General features: G+C 41.3%; 2 protein-coding genes and 1 long non-coding RNA gene across 7 annotated transcripts in view; 1 reads left to right on the top strand and 2 right to left on the bottom strand.

Annotated features, from left to right (window-relative positions):
- The window catches only part of tgfbr1 (transforming growth factor beta receptor 1), a 31,692-nt gene extending 30,239 nt beyond the window's left edge, over positions 1–1,453 (bottom strand). Inside the window, exon 1 of the mRNA XM_003222307.4 lies at positions 1,210–1,453. Within this exon, the coding sequence (XP_003222355.3) occupies positions 1,210–1,321 (112 nt within the window). The 5' untranslated portion in view covers positions 1,322–1,453. The remainder of the gene's footprint in view (positions 1–1,209) is intronic.
- Positions 1,454–1,531: 78 nt separating this feature from the next.
- On the top strand, positions 1,532–14,199 carry LOC134299897 (uncharacterized). Of its 4 annotated transcripts, XR_010007150.1 has the most exons (4): positions 1,532–2,083; positions 5,838–5,982; positions 8,640–8,721; positions 11,108–14,199. It is a non-coding gene; the product is annotated as an uncharacterized LOC134299897 (long non-coding RNA). The 4 variants fall into 4 exon arrangements; XR_010007152.1 differs by having other exon boundaries at positions 1,542–1,872; positions 2,005–2,083; positions 5,838–14,199; XR_010007149.1 differs by having other exon boundaries at positions 1,542–2,083; positions 8,640–14,199.
- Positions 14,200–15,937: 1,738 nt separating this feature from the next.
- col15a1 (collagen type XV alpha 1 chain) overlaps positions 15,938–21,037 on the bottom strand; it is a 153,706-nt gene continuing 148,606 nt past the window's right edge. For both annotated transcript variants that reach the window (XM_008112981.3, XM_008112980.3), the window contains exons 40-42: positions 19,680–19,865; positions 18,105–18,220; positions 15,938–17,082 (exon numbers count right to left, since the gene is read on the bottom strand). In XM_008112981.3, coding sequence (XP_008111188.2) covers positions 16,866–17,082; positions 18,105–18,220; positions 19,680–19,865 — 519 coding nt within the window. In that variant the 3' untranslated portion in view covers positions 15,938–16,865. The remainder of the gene's footprint in view (positions 17,083–18,104; positions 18,221–19,679; positions 19,866–21,037) is intronic.

The following is a 21,037-nucleotide window of genomic DNA, read 5'->3' as shown; positions in this document are numbered from 1 at the left end:
AAGGTTTCCTCCTTTTTGTTGAAATTGTCCACATGCTTGTGGATTTCAATGGTTTCTCTGTGTAGTCCGACATGATGGTTGTTAAGAGTGGTCCAGCATTTCTGTGTTCTCAAATAGTATTCTGTCTCCAGGTTGGTTCATCAAGTGCTCTGCTAGAGCTAACTTCTCTGGTTGACCTCGGAACAAACCTCTGAGGATGCTGACCACAGGTCCAGGCAAAACGTCAAGAGAGAATGCTACTGGGACATGGCCATACAGCAACCTAGTGATTGTGGCCATTTTTTTTCGTGTCAGGAGCAGCCTGAGTTGCTTCTGGAGTGAGAGAATTGGCCGTCTGCAAGACGTTGCCCAGGGGACGGGATGTTTTGATGTTTTTACCATCCTTGTGGGAGGCTTCTCTGGGAGCTGGAGTTGATAGAGGGAGCTCATCCGCCCTCTCCCTGGGTGGGATTCGAACCTGGCAGCCTTCAGGTCAGCAACTCAACCTTCAAGTCACAAGGCTTTTATCCCCTAGGCCATCGGAGGCTCCTATTGTGGCCATGAAAGCTTTGGACAACAACATTGGCAAGGCTTGCTAAACAGGCTGATTTTCCCTGTTTATGAAGGACAGCTGAAGAAACCTTCGGTAAACACTGCAAGTTGTTGAGAACAGATTCAGGCAAATAAATGTCTAGTTGCCAAAATGTTCTTTTTTATAGTACGAGACTCCAAGGTAGAGTAAAGTATGTGTGTATGGGGGGGGGGGGGGGTCACATTGTAGGAAGCAAGGGTCGGAGAAGAGGGGGCCAGCTGCTGCCTGCGAGAAGCGACGGCGGCCACAAAGGGCTGCGTGCGGAGGGGGGGGGCGGCCACGGAGGAGAAAGGGAGCCCTCCTTCCCGCCCCCTCCCCTCCCCTCCCGGCCCCCCTTTGCGCCATCTGCTTGGGGAAACTGAGGGGCTGCTGGCCCAAGGCCTCCCTCACGCGGCCCCGCAGGCACCACAAGCGCTGCCTCAGCCTCGCTATTCGGAAAAGAAAGTTCTCTTTACGCGGCACGGCATGTACAACGCTCAAAGTCGGAAACTGAGAGGAACATTGCGGACAGAAACAGGCAGGGAAAGAGCCCAGGAGGAGAGAGGAAGAAGAGGGGGTTTGCAGGCCGGAGGGGCCCCGAGCAGCGCCATGTTGCCAACGAGGGGCGAAGGGAGCAAAGGGAGGCCCGCTTGACTCACCCGAGGCGGCTTCCAGGCGGAGCAGCAGCAGGCCCGCCGCCGCCAAAGTCGCCCAGCGGCAAAAACTCGCGCGGGCTTCCCGGCTCAGGCGCTGAGGGGAGGCCGACGCCATTGTCTCGCTCTGGTCCCGCCGGCTGCGCCCCCTCCTCCTCGTCCCCGTCCTCGCCCTCCTCTCCCCTCAGCCGAGCGGGACTGGGACCGCCCCTCCCTCCTTTCTCCCTCCTTTCTCCCTTCTTCCTTCCTTCCTTTCTCTCGCAGCCACTAAGCATCTGAATGGTGAGCGGGGCTCCCGCGGCTCGGGCAAACAAAGCCCTCACCTGATTGGCCAGCGCCGGCTCCACGCCCCGCCCCCACGTCCCGCCGCAGACACAGGCCAGACAACAAGCCGCGAGGGGCGCCCCCGGCTGCGCGGAGGAGGACTTCTGTCTGCGGAGGCTTCCGTAGACCTCCGGGTCCCGGCCCCAATCGCCTTCCTTTTTCGACTGCGCCAGCCTGTTGTGCTGTCAAGGGGCGCGGCCCTGCCCTCCTTAGCTTCCCAACCTCCCTTCTGCTGGCCAAGCAGAAGTTCATTTGGGGCTCATACAGCCCTCACAGGACCATAGCCAGAAAAAAAAAATAGGGAGGGGTTGATTTTTTCTTTCTTTCCCCGAGATGACTTTTTAGGTCAGTGTCTTCTGACCTGACAGGAGATCTCAACAAGGCCCTGAAATTGCCATAATAATAATAATAATAATAATAATAATAATAAATCATTATTATTAATGATAATAAGAAGGGTTGTTGTATCTCTTTCAGGCTGTGTGGCCATGTTCCAGAAGTATTCTCTCCTGACGTTTCGCCCACATCTGTGGCAGGCATCCTCAGAGGTTGTGAGGTATGGATAAACTAGGCAAGAAAAGGAATATATATATATATATCTGAGTCCAGGGTGTTACAAGAGTCCTTTGTCAGTTGGAAGCCAGCATTAATGTTTCAGTTAATCACCCTAATTACCCTGTTTCCCCGAAAATAACACATCCCCAAAAAATAAAACCTAGTAGAGGTTTTGCTGAATTGCTAAATATAAGACCTCCCCCAAAAGTAAAACCTAGCAAAGCTTTTGTTTGGAAGCATTCCCGGCACCCACCAAACCACCATAGCATGCAGGATTGGTAAATGTACATACCAGTTGTATATGGAAATAATGGTAGTAACAAGAAATTCTTGACAGGAGTCACAGTTTGTCTGGTTTAGTTATGTTGGTTTGTGATGACAACTACTGTACGGTATAGAATAAATGTTCATTTTTTTGTTCAACAATAAATGTGAATTCTTCATGGAAAAATAAGACATCCCCTGAAAATAAGACCTGGCGCATCTTTGGGAGTAAAAAATAATATAAGACATTGTCTTATTTTCGGGGAAACATGGTAGCATTGGAAAGGTTTGTTCAGTCATTAGCCGTCCTTGGGGCTCCTCTGCCCTCAAGAGTGTTGCTTCCCATCTACTGTTTTGATTTTAGAGTTTTTAAATACTGGTAGCTAGATTTTGTTCATTTTCATGGTTTCCTCCTTTCTGTTGAAATTGTCCACATGCTTGTGGATTTCAATGGCTTCTCTGTGTAGTCTGACATGATAGTTGTTGGAGTGGTCCAGCATTTCTGTGTTCTCAAATAATATACTGTGTCCAGGCTGGTTCATCAAGTGCTCTGCTATGGCTGATTTCTCTGGTTGAATTAGTCTGCAGTGCCTTTCATGTTCTTTGACTCGTGTTTGTGCGCTGCGTTTGGTGGTCCCTATGTAGACTTGTCCACAGCTGCATGATATACGGTAGACTCCTGCAGAGGTGAGAGGATCCCTCTTGTCTTTCGCTGACCGTAGCATTTGTTGGGGGAAAGGTTGGCCTAGCTGTGTTCATTTGGGGCTCATACAGCCCTCACAGGACCATAGCCAGAAAAAATAAAATAAAATCGGGAGGGGTTGAATTTTTTTTCTTTCCCTGAGATGACTTTTCAGGTCAGTGTCTTCTGACCTGACAGGATATCTCAACAAGGCCCTGAAAATGCCATCATTATGCAAAGGTTCTTTACAGGTAACAGGTCTTGAATCTGTGCGCACTCTTAAAGCTGGCTCTTTTTGGCCACAAAGGACATTAATTTCCACAGTTGGCAGAAGTTTCTTTCTGTTTTCTTCTGCTTTCTTCTTATTTCCTTTACTGCTTGAGTCATTTTCCGCTGTGAATTAGCAAGAAGTTTCATAGAATCATAGAATAGTGGAGTTGGAAGAGACCTCATGGGCCATCCAGTCCAACCCCCTGCCAAGAAGCAGGAATTCACATTCAAAGCACCCCCGACAGATGGCCATCCAGCCTCTGCTTAAAAGCCTCCAAAGAAGGAGCCTCCACCACACTCCGGGGCAGAGAGTTCCACTGCCGAACAGCCCTCACAGTGAGGAAGTTCTTCCTGATGTTCAGGTGGAATCTCCTTTCCTATAGTTTGAAGCCATTGTTCCGCGTCCTAGTCTCCAGGACAGCAGAAAACAAGCTTGCTCCCTCCTCCCTATGACTTCCCTTCACGTATTTGTATTTGGCTATCATGTCTCCTCTCAGCCTTCTCTTCTGCAGGCTAAACATGCCCAGTTCTTTAAGCCGCTCCTCATAGGGCTTGTTCTCCAGACCCTTGATCATTTTAGTTGCCCTCCTCTGGACGCTTTCCAGCTTGTCAAAATCTCCCTTCAATTGCGGTGCCCAGAATTGGACGCAGTATTCCAGGTGTGGTCTGACCAAGGCAGAATAGAGGTGGAGCATGACTTCCCTGGATCTAGATGCTATACCCCTATTTATGCAGGCCAGAATCCCGTTGGCTTTTTAAACAGCCGCATCACATTGTTGGCTCATGTTTAACTTGTTGTCCACAAGGACTCCAAGATCTTTTTCACACGTACTGCTGTCAAGCCAGGCGTCCCCCATTCTGTATCTTTGCATTCCATTTTTTCTGCCAAAGTGAAGTATCTTGCATTTGTCCCTGTTGAACTTCATTTTGTTAGTTTCGGTCCATCTCTCTCTAGTCTGTTAAGATCGTTTTGAATTCTGCTCCTGTCTTCTGGAGTCTTGGCTATCCCTCCCAGTTTGGTGTCATCTGCAAATCTGATGATCGTGCCTTTTCAGCCGAACACAAGTTTTTCTGATGGTACTCTGTTTTCTGGTGTCAATTGAAGACTTCTGTTGTATTTTTCCATCTCACAAATAGTTTAGCCACCAATGCACCCAGCTTCTGATGATCACCTTTACCCACAACTTCTCTTCCAAACACCACACCTTACTTACAGAATGCACTTTGTACATGGCATGAGTAGGCCAACTAGGGAAATCTGAACCATTTGGGTTGAAATCTTAGGTGACTCTTCTTATCCACAAGAAATACATATCCTGGCATTTGAGACCGTGGATTTTGCACTAATTGAGCTTTCACTTGGGCATCAGAAACAGTCTTGTTCATATAAAGTGCAAGTCTAACAATGACACAGCTTCTTCTCTTTGCTCCTGTACTATGGTTTATTTGGTAGGGCTTGGATTAGATGATTCATTGGTAGACACTGCAGTTCGCTGTTTAAACCAGGTCAAATCCCCCCTAGTCCCGTGCCTTAGGCTTTACCTGTTGGCTATCTCATTTTGGTAACTTCCACTATGTTCATTTCCATTATGTTAGCTATTGCTGCTATTGCAATGTAAATTGGTAGAAAGGTACGTAATGATAGTGCGAATAATCAAAATTTGGTTGAGATAATGCTTACATGTCTCCAGTTTCCACTCAGAATGCATTATCTATTGTTTACACTACAACCAAGTCCTCTGATACCTCCGTATCTACCCAGATCCATTAAGTCAGGGGTCCTCAAACATTTTAAGCCGAGGGCCGGTCTACAATCCTTCAGACTGTGGAGGGGCCGGATTATCATTTGAAAAAAAAAAATACAAACAATTTCCGATGCACACTGCATGTCTTATTTGTAGTGTAACAACAATAACAATGAAAGAACAATACAATATTTAAAAATAAAAACAATTTTAACCAACATACATTTATCAGGATTTCAATGGGAAGTGTGCTCCTGCTTCTGGCCAATGAGATAGTCAAGTTAATTAGGATTGTTGTTGTTGTTGTTGTTGTTGTTGTTGTTGTGTGCCTTCAAGTCATTTCAGACTTTGGGCGAGCCTAAGTCTAAAATGTATTTATTTATTATTTATTTATTTACTGCATTTATTTACTACATTTGTATCACACCCTTCTCACCCCAAAGGGGACTCAGGGTGGCTTACAAATTATATGTACATACAATATATTATATTATTAGCATAGCACAATATAAGCATTACATATTACTATATTGAACTATACTGTAATATTATTAGTAATATAATATGTAATATAGAATATATAATTAATATTATCATATGGTATTATTATTAGTGTTATATTGTATTACATTATAATATTATTATCAATATTATATGTATATACAATATATTATATTATAAAACTGAGGGTGGGGGCCAGGTCAATGACCTTGGAGGGCCGCATCCGGCCCCCGGGCCTTAGTTTGGGGACCCCTGCATTAAGTAAAGACTCAAAACTCTTGTTCTTACAACAGGCATGTTACAGAATCAGAGCGAGAGGAGACCACAAGAACCATCCAGTCCAACCCCCTGTCATGCAGGAACACACAAAGCACTTTCAACAGATGGCCATCCATCCCGTTTAAAAACTTCCAGAACAGGAAATCACCACTCTCCGAGGTAGCGTATTCAATTGCTGAATTTTACCATCAGGGAGTTCTTCCTTTTGTTTAGGCGGAATCTCTTCCTTCAATTTGAATCAGTTCCTTCATGTCCTAATCTCCAGAGTTGGAAAAGACAAGCTTTCCCCTCCTCGATGTGACATCATTTCAGATATTTAAACATGACTATCATGTCCCCCCTCAGCCCTCTTTTCTCTAAGCTAAACATACCCAGCATTCTAAGAAGCTCCCACAGCTGTGTACTTTATAACCTGGGAGTTTAATATTACTTTATTGCAACTGAGGAGGCAAATTTATATCCATGAAAACGTGCAGTAAAATTTAAAAAATGCTATGACATTTTTTTCCCTTCAAGTTTTTTCCTCCCCCTTTTATGTTGGAAGAGACTAACATGGCTTCTTCTTTGAAAATTATTACAACATAAAGTGATTCCATACTAGATTTTTTTATAGATTATTCTAATAAGGTTTTAAAATAATGTTTTGCACATGAAAAAGCAGCCAAAACATTACCTGTATTTGTATTTAATATACTCTATAATAGTTTCCAGATATGTTGGATGACACCCATCATTCTCAATCTTTTGTACTGGCTAGGGAATGATGGGATATGGGGTGTTCCTACCTGAGGAAATATGCCCCACATCACATAAGACTTCATAAAAACATAAAGGACCTAAACATTTGTCTCCTCAGAGGCCCCCATTCATCCAGAATATACATTTTTGTTCATTAGTTCATGTATCCTTCTTTTTAAAACTTACAAATTTTATTCACCAAGACCTTGCAAATAGGAGCAGCACCAAGAACATTTGCTCCCAGCCTTAAAAAATGAGGGTGGCCACATCAATACTGAATTGTTATATGCCTTCAAATTATTTCCTTTTCTGGCTATCCTATCATGGGATTTTCTTGGCAAGATTTGTTCAAGGAGAGTTTGCCTTTCTCTGAGGCTGAGAGTGACTTGTCCAGCGTTACCCATGAAGTCAAAATTTAGATTGCAATTATATGAGAATTCGGCCTGGCAAGCATTTTATGCTAACAATCAAAGGTTCCAGATTAAAGACTCACCAGAGTTCGAAGATAGAGACAGAAGCTTTAATTACACTCTGGCCAAGAGTGGATGCAAGCAGGCTCACGCCTAAAGTACAAGCATAACCAACATGGAGTGTGCATCCATTTTTTCAAAGATTCATGCATTAGCATTGTCTGAGTTTAAGTTTTCTGACCCCAACCCCAATTGGGTGAGCGCCGAGAGCTGGCCAGTGCTACCTCTGCTCCTGATTGGCCAGGGGACAGGCTCAGACCAGCCCACTCTGTGATTGGCACTGACTCCAATGACATGACTGAGGATCTCCCAACCAAGTGGGGGAAGCCCAGGGCCACCCAATCAGCTGGCTGGGGTGTTTCCATGGGCAAACAGGAGTCCTCAGGAAGTGATGTCCATTTTTGGAGACTCAGTCTGGAATCTTAAGGACAATGGATGTCCAGGTGTGGAAATGGTGAGATTAGGCAAATGCCAAGTCCAGGATGCCAAGGACAATGGGTGCTGTGTCCCCAAGCCCATTCCCAGACAGGACAGACAAAGGAAAGGTCCCATGATGTTTATTGGAATGGCAAGGTGCTCAGAAGTTTATTTGTCCAATGTCCTCTGTAGCTGATGTCTCAGGTCCCAGATGGCAATCATAAGGCCACAAACTCAGTTGCTGGAATATAATGTCTGAGTGATAATTGTCCCTTCTACACCTTTTGCCTGAGGTGTTGAAGGGCGTTTTGGAATTGTTGGTCCTATCTGGGGTCGGGAAGTGGTTAAGACAGTTCACCGTAGTTTGCCTTATATTTAATATATCAGTAATAAAAGTAGAGTCCATACACAGGATAATGAAGAGAGAAAGAGGGGAATGGGGTCCTGGGCTTCTGGCATGGCGAAATACTGGACATGTATTAAAAGAGGTTGATATTCTTAGTTATTGAACTCCTTCAAATTCAGCAGAGGTGCAGATGATCTGAGAAAAATACAGACATAGAGTGCGGTACAGTCAGGGATAGGAAGTGTCAAGAGATCCATTTTGAGGTCATGTTAGTAGTGGAAAGATGTTTTATTTGGGAAAATTTGGTATTTAGATGTCCTTGGGGGAGGCCTCGTCCTCTCAAGCACACACACACACACACACACACACACACAGAGTTCTGGAATCTCTTTAAACCAGAATACTAGGTGTCCCCAGTCTGACAGAAGTTCAACTTTCCAGTGAGATCCCAGCCAACGTGGTGGAGGAGTCTGCGTGGTGTTAAACTGACCAGGCCAAATTGCTTTCTGAATCAGGAGACATTACAATGTCCAAGGTTGTCATCTCAATCTCTTCAAAGGTGCAACTCCAGAGATAACTAAGCATTTCTTGCTCTCAGAAAGAAAGTTTTACTCTGAAAAAATCAAGAGGTAGAAAAAATACGGAGACCTGGAGCTCCAGTGATGCCTCCGAAATAGAAGAACATTGAGCAGTGACAATACATTGGCTTTTATAATTTTACAGTCCTGTGCCACCCTTTCGGATTTTACTCAATCAGAGTTTCACAACATAGTCCATGTCACCCTCTGTCCAGTTCTTATCTGTCCAGTTCTTATCTGTGGGGACTGTTTATCCCAACCCAACAGGTACACCACGAGTGTTGATGTCAATCGGCAGGGGAAGATCCATCAAGCCTCCAGCTTATCAAGGCCATCTGTGTCCAGCAGGGTGAGTGATGGGATGCTCACAACTGGTCCACTGCAGGGTGAGGAAAATCTTATATACAGAAATGACACCACTTTTAGAGATTGATGTCCTTAGGTAAAGGTTTCCCCTGACGTTAAGTCCAGTCATGTCTGACTCTGGGGGTTGGTGCTCATCTCCATTTCTAAGCCGAAGAGCCGGTATTGTCCATAGACACCTCCAAGGTCATGTGGCCGGCATGACTGCATGGAGCGCCGTTATTTTCCCGCCGGAGCGGTACCTACTCACATTGTCATGTTTTCGAACTGCTGGGTTGGCAGAAGCTGGAGCTAACAGCGGGCGCTCACTCCGCTCCCGGGATTTGAACCTGCGACCTTTCGGTCTGCAAGTTCAGCAGCTCACCGGAGCTCCTTAGAGCTAAGGACATCCTAAGATGTCCTTAGAAAACAATAAATCTTTTGGGGGTGGGGGTCCTGTGTTCGACAACACCCAGTTGGTTTCAATGGCTGAGCAAAGATTCAAACCAAAAGCATAGCTGGACATTCAAACTACTATACTGCACTCAATTCCCTCTTCTTTGCCCTCCAACTCAATAGTTCCCTTGACACCCTCTTTCGCCCACACAGTTATCAATATTTCCTGTCTCTCAGAGGCATAAGCGATTTACTCTGCTGCCTTCTCTTTCTTTTTAAATTGTATTTCTTTCAATTAATGGCTTCATGTATGTTCTGGCATCCCATAATAGTCTCCCACCCTTCCGTTTGCCCCATGAGCCAAATACATTCTCAGCCATTAAGGATGTTCTCTCCTTTGAATCGTTTCACAGAAGATCTTGGCCCCACATAGACCCCCCAAGAGTGGAGAGGAGGTTTGCAACCAAAGCAGCATTGATGCCTCTTGAGGGGAATGAAGGCCTTTCCTTCCACTGCAGTAACTCCCTACATCAAGGCTACAACCATGAAACGAAAAGGGGACTCTTCCTCTTCACCCCACCAGTACATTTGGGGGATCTTTCCCTGGTTTCCTTTCTCTCCTGTCTGCCTTCCCTCCCCCCAAAGACCTTTCCCCTGCCCCACCACTTGCCATAAGCTGATAGCTGTACTGGTGGGTATTCTTGCATTGCAGCGAATGCTTTTTTTTTTCTTGAAATTCTCACTGTGTTTTGCTCAAACATCAAGGAGAGAATGACAAAACGAACTCCATTATGCCTTTCATGATGCACTTAGGCAATGAATGAATTTCCTGGGAATAAACCCCACACACAAAAGTTGCACATTTTTATCTTCTCAACTATGCTTTGAGGAAAGTTCAACAGAGAGTTTAATATCAGTTCAAAATGAGTACATGAGGTTCATGGGTATGAATATCGTATGCCATGTGCCTTGCAGGGAGGCTGGGTGAAATGAGGTGAAGACACAGCACTCATGCCATTATCCTGGACCTGGGGAAGAAGCTTTGATAAAGGCCCATTGTAGATTTCCAGAATTAATATTATTGTAATGTTATTACAAGAAAAATCCCAGAATACTGGTATACAGTGTTACCTCACCACTTCGCGGTTCACTTTTCACGGATTTTTTGTTTCGCGGTTTTTCAGTAAACTCCAAAAGACTATTATAAATCATAAAAAAATTACAATTTACAGTCTAAGGAAGGAGAAGCCAAAGGGAGAGAAAAGGAGCCCAAGTGGCAACGGAAGAAGGAGGCGATTTATCCACACACGATTGGTTGATAAAGACTTAAAAATAGTGTATAACTACTTAAAATAGTAGACTTAAAATAGTGTATAACTACTAAAGTAATCTATAAATATTAAAATAAATATAGTGTCCCTAAATCGCGGATTTTCACTTACTGTGGGTGATCCTGGAACCTAACCCCCGCAATAAGTGGGGGAACACTACATTTAAACTATCTTGGAAAGTAAGTTTCTGAATTCAAATTAATAATAATAATAATAATAATAATAATAATAATAATAATAATAATAATCACTTGGGAAGTGTTTGACTTGTGATTTTGTGATACGCAATCCAGCATATCTATCTTGTTTGCTGTGTCATACTATGTTGTTGTGTCAATAATAATAATAATAATAATAATAATAATAATAATAATAATAATAATAATACTTAACCATGGCTCATCTGAAGTGTATTTTGGGATTGATTACCATTAGATCCCACTTTTGAAAAGCCAAAAATACTACAGGCCTGAAAAACTGAGGGTCAGAAACCCTTTTCTTTAAAATTTGTAGTGGTTTTATAGGAATTTTGCATTTTAAGTCTAAAGGCGACTTCAAATTTGCTCCAACTTCCTTTGAAGTTTCTGTGTTATATGATGAAATCAATATTGATGTTAGTAATAAAATTTGTGAAATAACTGTATGATTTTTTATTGTGCTTTTCAGATTCTACATCCAAAAATTCACCAAAAACAGCTAAAATATTGAAAAAAGGAATTGTCATTTCAGACCTGTTATTTAATAGTTGGGAAAGGAGGGAGAAAGGATAAAGCAGTGCTTGTGTTTTCATAACAGTTGGTGTCAAAACTGCATTTCTTATTCTTACCCACACATAAGTCACAATAATATAAATTATCCAAGATAATTAAGAGCAATGCTTATTGGAGTAATCATCCCAATAATGTTTCTCTTAATACTGTTAACTATTTTGGGTGTCTTTAATAGTTGATTTCTGCGAAGTGTGTTAAAGCACTGAGCTGTTGAACTTGCAGACCGAAAGGTCCTAGGTTCAAAGCCCGGGAGCGGAGTGAGCACCCGCTGTTAGCTCCAGCTCCTGCCAACCTAGCAGTTCGAAAACATGCCAATGTGAGTAGATCAATAGGTACCGCTCCGGCGGGAAGGTAACAGCGCTCCATGCAGTCATGCTGGCCACATGACCTTGGAGGTGTCTACGGAACGCCGGCTCTTCGGCTTAGAAATGGAGATGAGCACCAACTCCCAGAGTCAGACATGACTGGACAGAAAAGATTTGTATTTTTAATGTTCAGATTCTTCACCATGCATCATTTATCTCATTTTAAAAATGACTAGATAAAAGTCAGCTGTTTAAAAGGAGAAAACTGAACTAATAATGGAAAGTATAGCCACCCCTGAACACAACTATTTAGCAGGCAATTTTATATAATTCCTAGACTTGTGGAATCTATGAAAATTTCTAATTCAACTCAGCAACCACAAAGAAAGAAACAAGCAAATAGCCCTAGTAGAATCCATTATATAATTCTATAAATTACTGGCTAATGGCATTTGTCAAAGGCTGCAATGGTGATCCAAAGTCATAATGTAATTTGAGCTTTACAAAACACCATTAACTGCATTCTGTGAGGCTTTTAGTGAGTAATCATCAGGAGCCCCAGAATTTCAGTAGGCGTGTTGTTATTAATTTTATCTACATGCAGGTATCTTTTCATATAACTGAGAACACAAAAACTTTGCATTAAAATAACAACTGACTGAAGCAGATAACACTTTGACAACCATGCAAGCAATGGGAAAATAAGAAAAGATAAATACAGTAGAGTCTCATTTATCCAACATGAACAGGCCAGCAGAACATTGGATTAGCAAAAATGTTGGATAATAAGGAAGGATTAAGGAAAAGCCTATTGAACGTCAAATTACATTATGATTTTACAAATTAAGCACCAAAACATCATGTTTTTTTACAAGTTTGCCACTTGTTTGGGAGTGTGGCTGCACTTGTATTGTTGTTGTTGTTGGATGTATTGGCCTGCTGCACATTGCTGCCTAGAGAAACAGCTGTGGATCCCGGTGGGAGGCAGACTGCGTTGGATAATACAGAACATTGGATAAGCGAAGATTGGATAAGCAAGACAAGGGGCCGGGCTGTGGCGCAGGCTGGTTAGCAGCCAGCTGCAATAAATAGCTCTGATCAAGAGGTCATGAGTTCGAGGCCAGCCTGTGTCGGGGTGACCCGACAATTAAAATAAAAAATAGCCCCTGCTCGTTGTTGACCTAAGCTTCCCGAAAGATAGTTGCATCTATTAAGTAGGAAATTTAGGTACCACTTATATGTGGGGAGGCTAATTTACGACACCATAAAAATCATCCAGCCACCGTTGGAATGAGGAAGTTGCCATCGCAGTGGATGATGAAGCAGCTGCTCCCCCTGTGGCCGGAATCAAGCATACCCTCAGGAAGCTGGAAGCTGGAGAAGGTTTAAATTGCCTCTGCATCTTTCTCTGTCCTATGTTTATATGGCATTGAATGTTTGCCTTATATGTGTACAGTGTGATCCACCCTGAGTCTCCTTCGGGGTGAGAAGGGCAGAATATAAATACTGTAAATAAATAAATACTATACATGAGTAATTAAAAGAATGAATAAACGTAATGTATCAAGCAAAAGGGAAATATGCACAACTATATTCAGTGACCATAACATATTCTGACACATCTGCTCCTGCAATTCAATTAAGGGCCCATCTACATGGGCCACATACATCAATACTGATCCTGAATGGAGTCCTGAGTTTAGGGAAAGTAGGATGGCTGTGTTAACAGCCCTGGCTGCTTCTGGATAGGAAAGAACCCGTTATCTCACCACCTTAAAGTGCAGTAGAGCTCCAAAGCATCCTGTGACTTAAAAACATGAAACAAGGCATTATAGATATTAGAGTGATTGTGGGCATTACGAAGTCTATTCAACCACAACCTAACTCATTTGGCCCATGTAGATGGGCCCTCAGAAAAAAATAATTGTTAAGTGATGCATAGTGGGGCAAAAAAATTCCAAACTTCACGTATACACTGATGGAATCTGATCGGGAAGCAAGTATGGTCTTGGTCAATATCTCCTTGAAAATGTCATCGATGTGCAGCTGCTAAAGCAGAAATTAAATTTCAAGATGAGTATGATTAGAATTGGAATCCGAAACAACACTGCCAATATTATACTACAACTCATTAACTCTTTAAACGTTCTTTGGTGTGGGCTAATCTAGTAGGATTAAGGGCCAATCCAGTTGGAGTAACATGCAGCACCACTTGTGTGCATAGCCACTGATGCCAATAATGCCAAGTATTGCTTCTAAAGGGTTAGTAAAAGAAGAAGTCACAGTTTGCCTTTACAATTTTGCCTGGTGTGTTTTGTTTACCACAGATTACTACTGGTTTCCGAGAGATTAGAAATTGAAAATAATATATTTCAAGACTGCTAATCAGCTGGGAAGTTTGCCCATGCCTGAGTTAGCCCATTTCACTGCTATGCAGGCAAAGATTTTTTTATTTAGGCAGGCCTTTGAATGATTTTAATCATATGTGCAAATTGGTGTGTCTTTAATTTAGTGCTTTAAATGTATTTAAAATTATATATGAATCATTAGCTGTTTGTTTGAATAGAGTTGATACTATTTTCAAACTTTTTGCAGCTGTACATTTTTAGCCAAACCTTTACTTTAAATTGTGTAAACCGTTGTAAGGAAGGCTGTAAATGCAATAAATAAATCATAAATCACATTTCTGAAGAAGCAGTTTTACAGTTTGCCACAGAGACAAAAGCACATTTGAGAACAAAATTAAAACATAAAATAAAAAATGTCATGCAAAAACATAAAAAAGCAAAACAATACAAAAAGTGAGTTAACTGAAGTTTGGAATCACCACTTATGCAAGATATGGTGCTGGGTGACCGTTCTGTTGTCTTTCTTTTGCCTCTATATGGTTTCACTTCTGCTTTTCTTATATATTTATATGGAAAGCAAACATGACAAAAATGGTACAACTCTATAGTGCTCTTTAATATGAAAAATTACAAAAAATGTGAAAGCACAAATACCTGTCACAGACAAGGTGGGAAAGATGCTTTTATGTTGATTCAAATGTAAAAAAAAGGTTCTGCAATTCACATTTTTACATCATAGATTTTTAAAATGGTTAGAAATTACAGGAACTTTGATAGGAGACTCTTTTTAATGTACAAACTATAGTAGGGGTTTGGTGGCAAAGAAGTCAGAGAGATCGCCGAAGAACAGAACTACTTGCTTACATTTCAAAACTGACTATTGCCCACATTTATTGCATTATTGTGTGACAATTAAAAGGGAACAGCTTCTTGACATACACCATGAGAAAATTCAGAAGAGACACAAATCTAAACATGATGATAATACTGTTTTTGTGAAGGGCATTGTGTAAATAACCAGTACAGTAGAGTCTCACTTATCCAAGCTAAACGGGCCAGCAGAACCTTGGATAAGCGAATATCTTGGATAATAAGGAAGGATTAAGAAAAAGCCTATTAAACATCAAATTAGGTTATGATTTTACAAATTAAGCACCAAAACATCATGTTACACAACAAACTTGACAGAAAAAGTAGTTCAATATGCAGTAATGTTATGTTGTAATTACTGTATTTATGAATTTAGCACCAAAATATCACGATATATTGAAAACATTGACTACAAAAATGCATTGGATAATCCAGAACCTTGGATAAGCGAGTCTTGGATAAGTGAGACTCTACTGTAATTCCTTTAGACTACAATTCTGTTTCTCTGAACAATTGTTTGAGCACCAGTTCTGAAGAAATGAGAACTCCACAGAGACAAGAAGTTAGTGAGCGAGAAAAAGCAGGGAAATAATTGTTTGAAAGAAAATAACTTTTCTCAGTTCTAGCCACACAGCAGTGTGTCCTTTTTAATTTTCCCCACACTTATGTAGCACCAAGAGCAAATTCAGGCTTTGGGAGAGGCTTTTTGTTTGGTTTGTGGAGGAGAATATTGTAGAGGTGGGATCCCCAAAAGCCTCAGTGTGCATAGGAGTGCTTTATATGTCCTTCAGAGTAGCCACCACTGATAGTGTTAGAATTTTCTCTCGACACTGTTTGGATTTCTTTAAAGACCACAGGACGCCAGAATATGCATTTGATTCTGTTTCCATATGGATGAAATTCATCTTCCAAATACTTCCTAAGTGCAAATATTTAGGGGCGAGGTTTGTTTGCATCAGGAAGATTTTAGGGAAACAAAAACATTCCAATGTGTTGTTGAAGGCTTTCATGGCCAGAATCACAGGGTTGTTGTGTGTTTTCTGGGCTGTATGGCCATGTTCTAGAAGTATTCTTTCCTGACGTTTCACCCACATTTATGTACCTGCCATAGATGTGGGTGAAATGTCAGGAGAGAATACTTCTGGAACATGGCCATACAGCCCAGAAAACACACAACTCCAAAAACATTACAGTTTTTTTTAAAAATAATAATAATAATGGCCTCCTTTTTTAGACCAGGTTTTGCACAATGATACACAACTCCCACATGTCCAAGAGCATTTTGGAGATTAACATCTCCATTTCCCATGTTTTACAGCAAGCTGGTTTGGAAAGGAAAGGAGTGTCTCATAACATTTTCCAATATGACCCATTGATACAGTGGGCCCTCTGGATCTGCAGTCTCCAGATCTGTGATTCCCACAGAAGGAAAAAGATCAAAAATTTCAAAGAAGAAGATCAAAATCTCACTGGATGAACCTGACAGAGCTTTTTGCACCCTGGGGTAGGGTTTGTCTACAACTGGGACAAGAGGATACTGGAGCTAGTACAATTCAATATTCTTTAATCTAGCAGAAGTCTTTATGGAAATCTATGGGCTCCAGCACACTCTTCTTTACTCCATACAAATGTTGTAGGGCCACTGCACCAATGGGAGTGATCCATTTTGCTTGCACTCCACACCAGATATCTGCACAATACCATTTAGGAACTAACCCAACCAGGCTTATAATACTGACAAGTGCCATATGGCTCAGGCCCCTTCTACACTGCCATATAAAATCCAGATTATCTGCTTTGAGCTGGATTAAATGGCAGTGTAGACTCATATAATCCAGCTCAAAGCAGATAACGTGGACCATCTGGTTTGTTAACCTGGATTATATGGCAGCATAGAAGAGGCCCCAGGCACTTCTATATGTTTGTTTACCCTTACTAATCTCTTACCAAGTTTCTGCATGGGCTGGAATGTTTTGCAAAATGAATTTCATCATCTTGGAATAAGATTCTGCACTGAGGTATGCTTTCTTTGGTTAATACCCTTTTTTAAAGTACACGGTTTCAATACAATATTTACATCATTTCAAAATTATAATTAAAAAATTAAATTTTCATGGGACAGAGGAAAATATCATTTCCTTTGGATATCTGAGATATAGCTGTTTTCAATACAAAGGACAATAAACTTGTTGCTACAGCTATATGCTTTTTGATCCAAAAGCTTTCCAGACTGCAGAGGTGATGCTTGTCCCATAACGGCGAGATCTGCTGTTCTCCAAGCTTCACAGTAGTTACTAATTTGTCGTATTCCGTTTGGACTTGAACCATGCCAGATGATTTTTTGAGGCCTAAAGATAGAAGTTCTTGCAGTTATTGACATTATTTTAACAACACATTTCATGTCAGTTATGAATTAATGTAATATTCGTTCAGCAAATTTTGGTAAGGACAGAATTTATTATTTTTTAGTTTATTCATTGATATCTCACTTTTCTCCCAGTATTGGGTCTCAAGGGAAGAATGGGGTTGTAAGGGAAAGATCATTTTTAGTTTACAGTTCTCTTACATAGTTCTGGGGCGGGGAGACAAGTTTTGGTTTATTTTATGGTGCTAGAAGTATTTCTAGCATTATAATCTCACATTGTGACACTGATCCCCAGTTGTGGTAGATTTTAGGGCAGGGTGTCAAACTCATTTTCATCAAGGGCCACATCAGCCTTATGGTTGCCTTGAAAGGGCTATTGAAACCATGAACAAAGAATCCTGGGATACAGAAGACCACATTTTTTTTATATAGTAGACAGTGTTCTTTAAATTTTACCCAGTTTGGGTCCCCAGATATTACTGAATGGCAACTCTGGTCACTTTTGATTATCTGCCATGCAGACTGGAGATAAAAGTTACTGCAACCCAACAGCGCTTGTGGCTTTGAGATTGGGGAAAAGTTAAAAGGCCTTTTAATGTCAGACATAATATCTGCAAGCCTTGTATCTACATTCAAACCCCCCTATCTTAACTAAACAGAATAAATGGCAGCCTTGCAGATTTTACTGTATCATAACTCCCATCAACTCTAGTCATGATGCCTAATCATCTCTTTTGGTCCCTATAAAAAACAAAAAAAAATCTTTCCTGACACAAAAGCAATCAATTTGCTAGGAGCTTTTTTATTGTGAATATTTTATTAAAAATACCCACAAGGTTGCATTGTCAAATGGTTGGAATTTCAGAAGATTAAAAAAAAACTGTTCAGTAAAAATGGCACAGGATACCTAACCTTAAGGTTTAATTTTGTGTCGGTTCTGGACTAAACTTCCCCATCTTGGTACATATGCAGGGAAAATCATTAAAAATGTGAAGGTAAACATACCAGGCTGGATCTGTGAAGACATTTCTGCCATCAAAGGAGTATATTGGAATCCGGAGGTCAAACTGGCCTCCCTTGCCAGAGAAAATGGCCTCCCAATTATCGAACAATATTTCGTCCTAATGGGGAAAATAAGTGAAACTCTTCAAATTAAGTGAACATTTAGCATCATTTCTTGCCATAATGTTAAATACTTCATCTAGTCTTGTTCTAGATGGGTCCATTTCTCATTCCAAGGTTTTGGGTTGCATTAATCTGTTTCTTGTTTGCTTTTGCTTTTAATTCAACCACTACTCACAATGCATAGAAACTGCAGCCAATTCTACTGTTGACAGATCATTTACCCAGAGAACACTCCTGTTTCTTTAAAAGTCCAAAACGGTGAAAGAAAGTGTACTTGTGAATTCTCCCATCCTATTTCCACTTCGCCTCAATTCCTACTCTCCCCCTTTTCCACTGCCATGGGCACTGTTCCCCCCCACCCATGAGCTATAAAGTAAAATGAAAGTGTGATAGAATGGCAATGGTAGATGTGGTCAAAGATTAGATGCAGCCACCTCTCCATGGAGAGGAATCATAGTGTTGGATGTGTTGGATAATAAAATCACAAGGGTCATCCGATCCAACCCAATCATTACAACCCAATTGTATGAGGGCTATCCAGAAAGTAGATTACGTTTTGGAATTAAAAATGAACAAAGTATAGGAGAAAACATTTACCATATGCAGTTGAAAGCCAGACCCAAATACCACTTCTCAACATAGTCCCCATTGAAATCTAGGCACTTCTCCTAGCGATAAAAGAGTTTCGAAAGTCCTTCCCCACCAAACTTTGGCACTTGGCTTGCGTCCCTTCCTGCAGCTGCGCATGTGCATGTGCTCAACTTTCTCCACGCTCATCCTAGATTACTCTTCTGTTTTGCAAATGCTTGCAAGGAAGGTTATGGCAACCATTTTTTGGGACAGGAAAGGTGTGCTTCTTGCAAAACCTAAGTGATCCAGGATGAGCGTGGGGGAAAGTTGAGCGCATGCACATGCACAGCTGCGGGAAGGGACACCCGCCTGGTTGAGGACGCAAGCCAAGCGGCAAAGTTTGGTGGGGAAGGACTTTCCAAACTCTTTTATCGCTATGAGAAGTGCCTAGATTTCAATGGGGACTATGTTGAGAAGTGGTATTTGGGTCTGGCTTTCAACTGCATATGGTAAATGTTTTCTCCTATACTTTGTTCATTTTCAATTCCAAAATGTACTTTCTGGATAGCCCTCATACAATACATACCTGTCATAAGTCACACACCAGGTTTTAGGATCACTTGCTGACTGATGTATAGGAGAACATCAGTTACAATACCTGATGCAATTGTACTGTTTTGTGCAACTTTACAGGATCTAGCCAATTTTATCTGACATTTGTTTTTTTCTCTTATGTTTTCCCACCAATTTTTGTGTCAGTTCTCAACAGAAAAAAAGTAAACATAAAATAGTACAGAATTCCTTTAATTGAGAATGCAATGCTAGGTGTACTGAAACTGGAAACCCTTGGAATTTCATAAATGAAAGCAAACAAATGTGTTTTACCTTAAGGTTAACTATAGGCAGATGATATCGGTCAGTTTTTCTGACAACTGTCAAAAGGTCTTGAAGATGTGAAGACAGGAAAGCTCTGTATGTTGATGTTAACCCAGCAGCCCGGGCCTGTTGAAAGCACTGGTAGTCAGCTCGCATATCACCAGAAAACGGGGTATTCAGAGCCACCAGATGAAGCTGCAAAGGAAAGGATGAAAACAAATGTGATGTAATGCAGTAGGGCATAGAAGGAAACCCTAGGGCACACAGGCTGAATTTGGATGGTAAGGTCTTCCCATTTTGACCATAAAGACTTTCTAAATCCAGGTCCTTAAACATTACATCAGCTCCCTCCCTCCTGTCTTTCAGGAAAAAACTTAAGACGTGGCTGTGGGACCAAGCATTCAACCAGTAAACAGTTCAATAATGATAATGGATTAGTGAGATTGACAATTGGACAGGCCTTGGACTGCGATCTGGATTGTATGATTTTAATTGATATTTTAATAATTAATATTTAATCGTATGGATTTTAATTGTATTTATTTTTATATTTATATCGAATTGCTGCCTGCTGTAAGGCTGCCCTGAGTCCCCTTCCAGGTGAGAAGGGCAGGATACAAATATGTGAAATAAAAATGAATGAATAAATAAATACATCCCCATGAGAACAGAAGGAAAATGACTCTGGGATGAGAAGTGCTTTTTGAGACATTGGCCCCATTCTGCCTTTTCCCACTTGAGAAAGAAACCTTTGGTCCTCCAGTTGTTTTGGACTTCAGCTCCCAATCATCTTAACAGCTGTTATGAATTATGCAAGCTAAAATCCAAAACACCTGGAAGAACAAAGATTGGGAAACACTGGTCTAGGGCAAATAAGGATGGTAAAATGTGATGAGCATTATGGGGTCAGAATTTAGAAAAGGAGTGAGAATCTTGATGATGTGAAGATAAGAAAAGTCACCCTTTTCTCTGCCACATTTCAGTAGTCTTTCCTGAATCCCTCTGTCATAGGATTTGGGGACAAACAAGACCTCACTAGCTCTTACAGTTGTTTTCTTGGATTTCTATCCCAGCCTTTTCAATAAATTCAAGATGGCATAGAAGGTTCTTGTGACCAATATGAATGAGTATGACACCCAGTGAGTTCAGTGGCTCAGCAGGGACATGAACCTGGATTTCCTAGGTCCTAATCCAATATTTGAACAAATACAACACACTTGCTTTTGAATGAGAAAGAATCTCACTTTGTCCCTGTCACTTTGAAGTTACAGCTGAGAAATGACTCCTGATGCATTCCTAGAATTGGAATGCAGCCCTCAGGATGAAAAATAAAACCTTCTTCTCTGCAAAAGCGGTGAATATAGAAG

The sequence above is a fragment of the Anolis carolinensis genome, chromosome 6 (assembly GCF_035594765.1).
Source record: "Anolis carolinensis isolate JA03-04 chromosome 6, rAnoCar3.1.pri, whole genome shotgun sequence".
NCBI classification, from domain to species: Eukaryota; Metazoa; Chordata; class Lepidosauria; order Squamata; family Dactyloidae; genus Anolis; species Anolis carolinensis.
The sequence above is the reverse complement of the archived record's forward strand: the minus strand, read 5'-3'. Positions and strand labels throughout refer to the sequence as shown.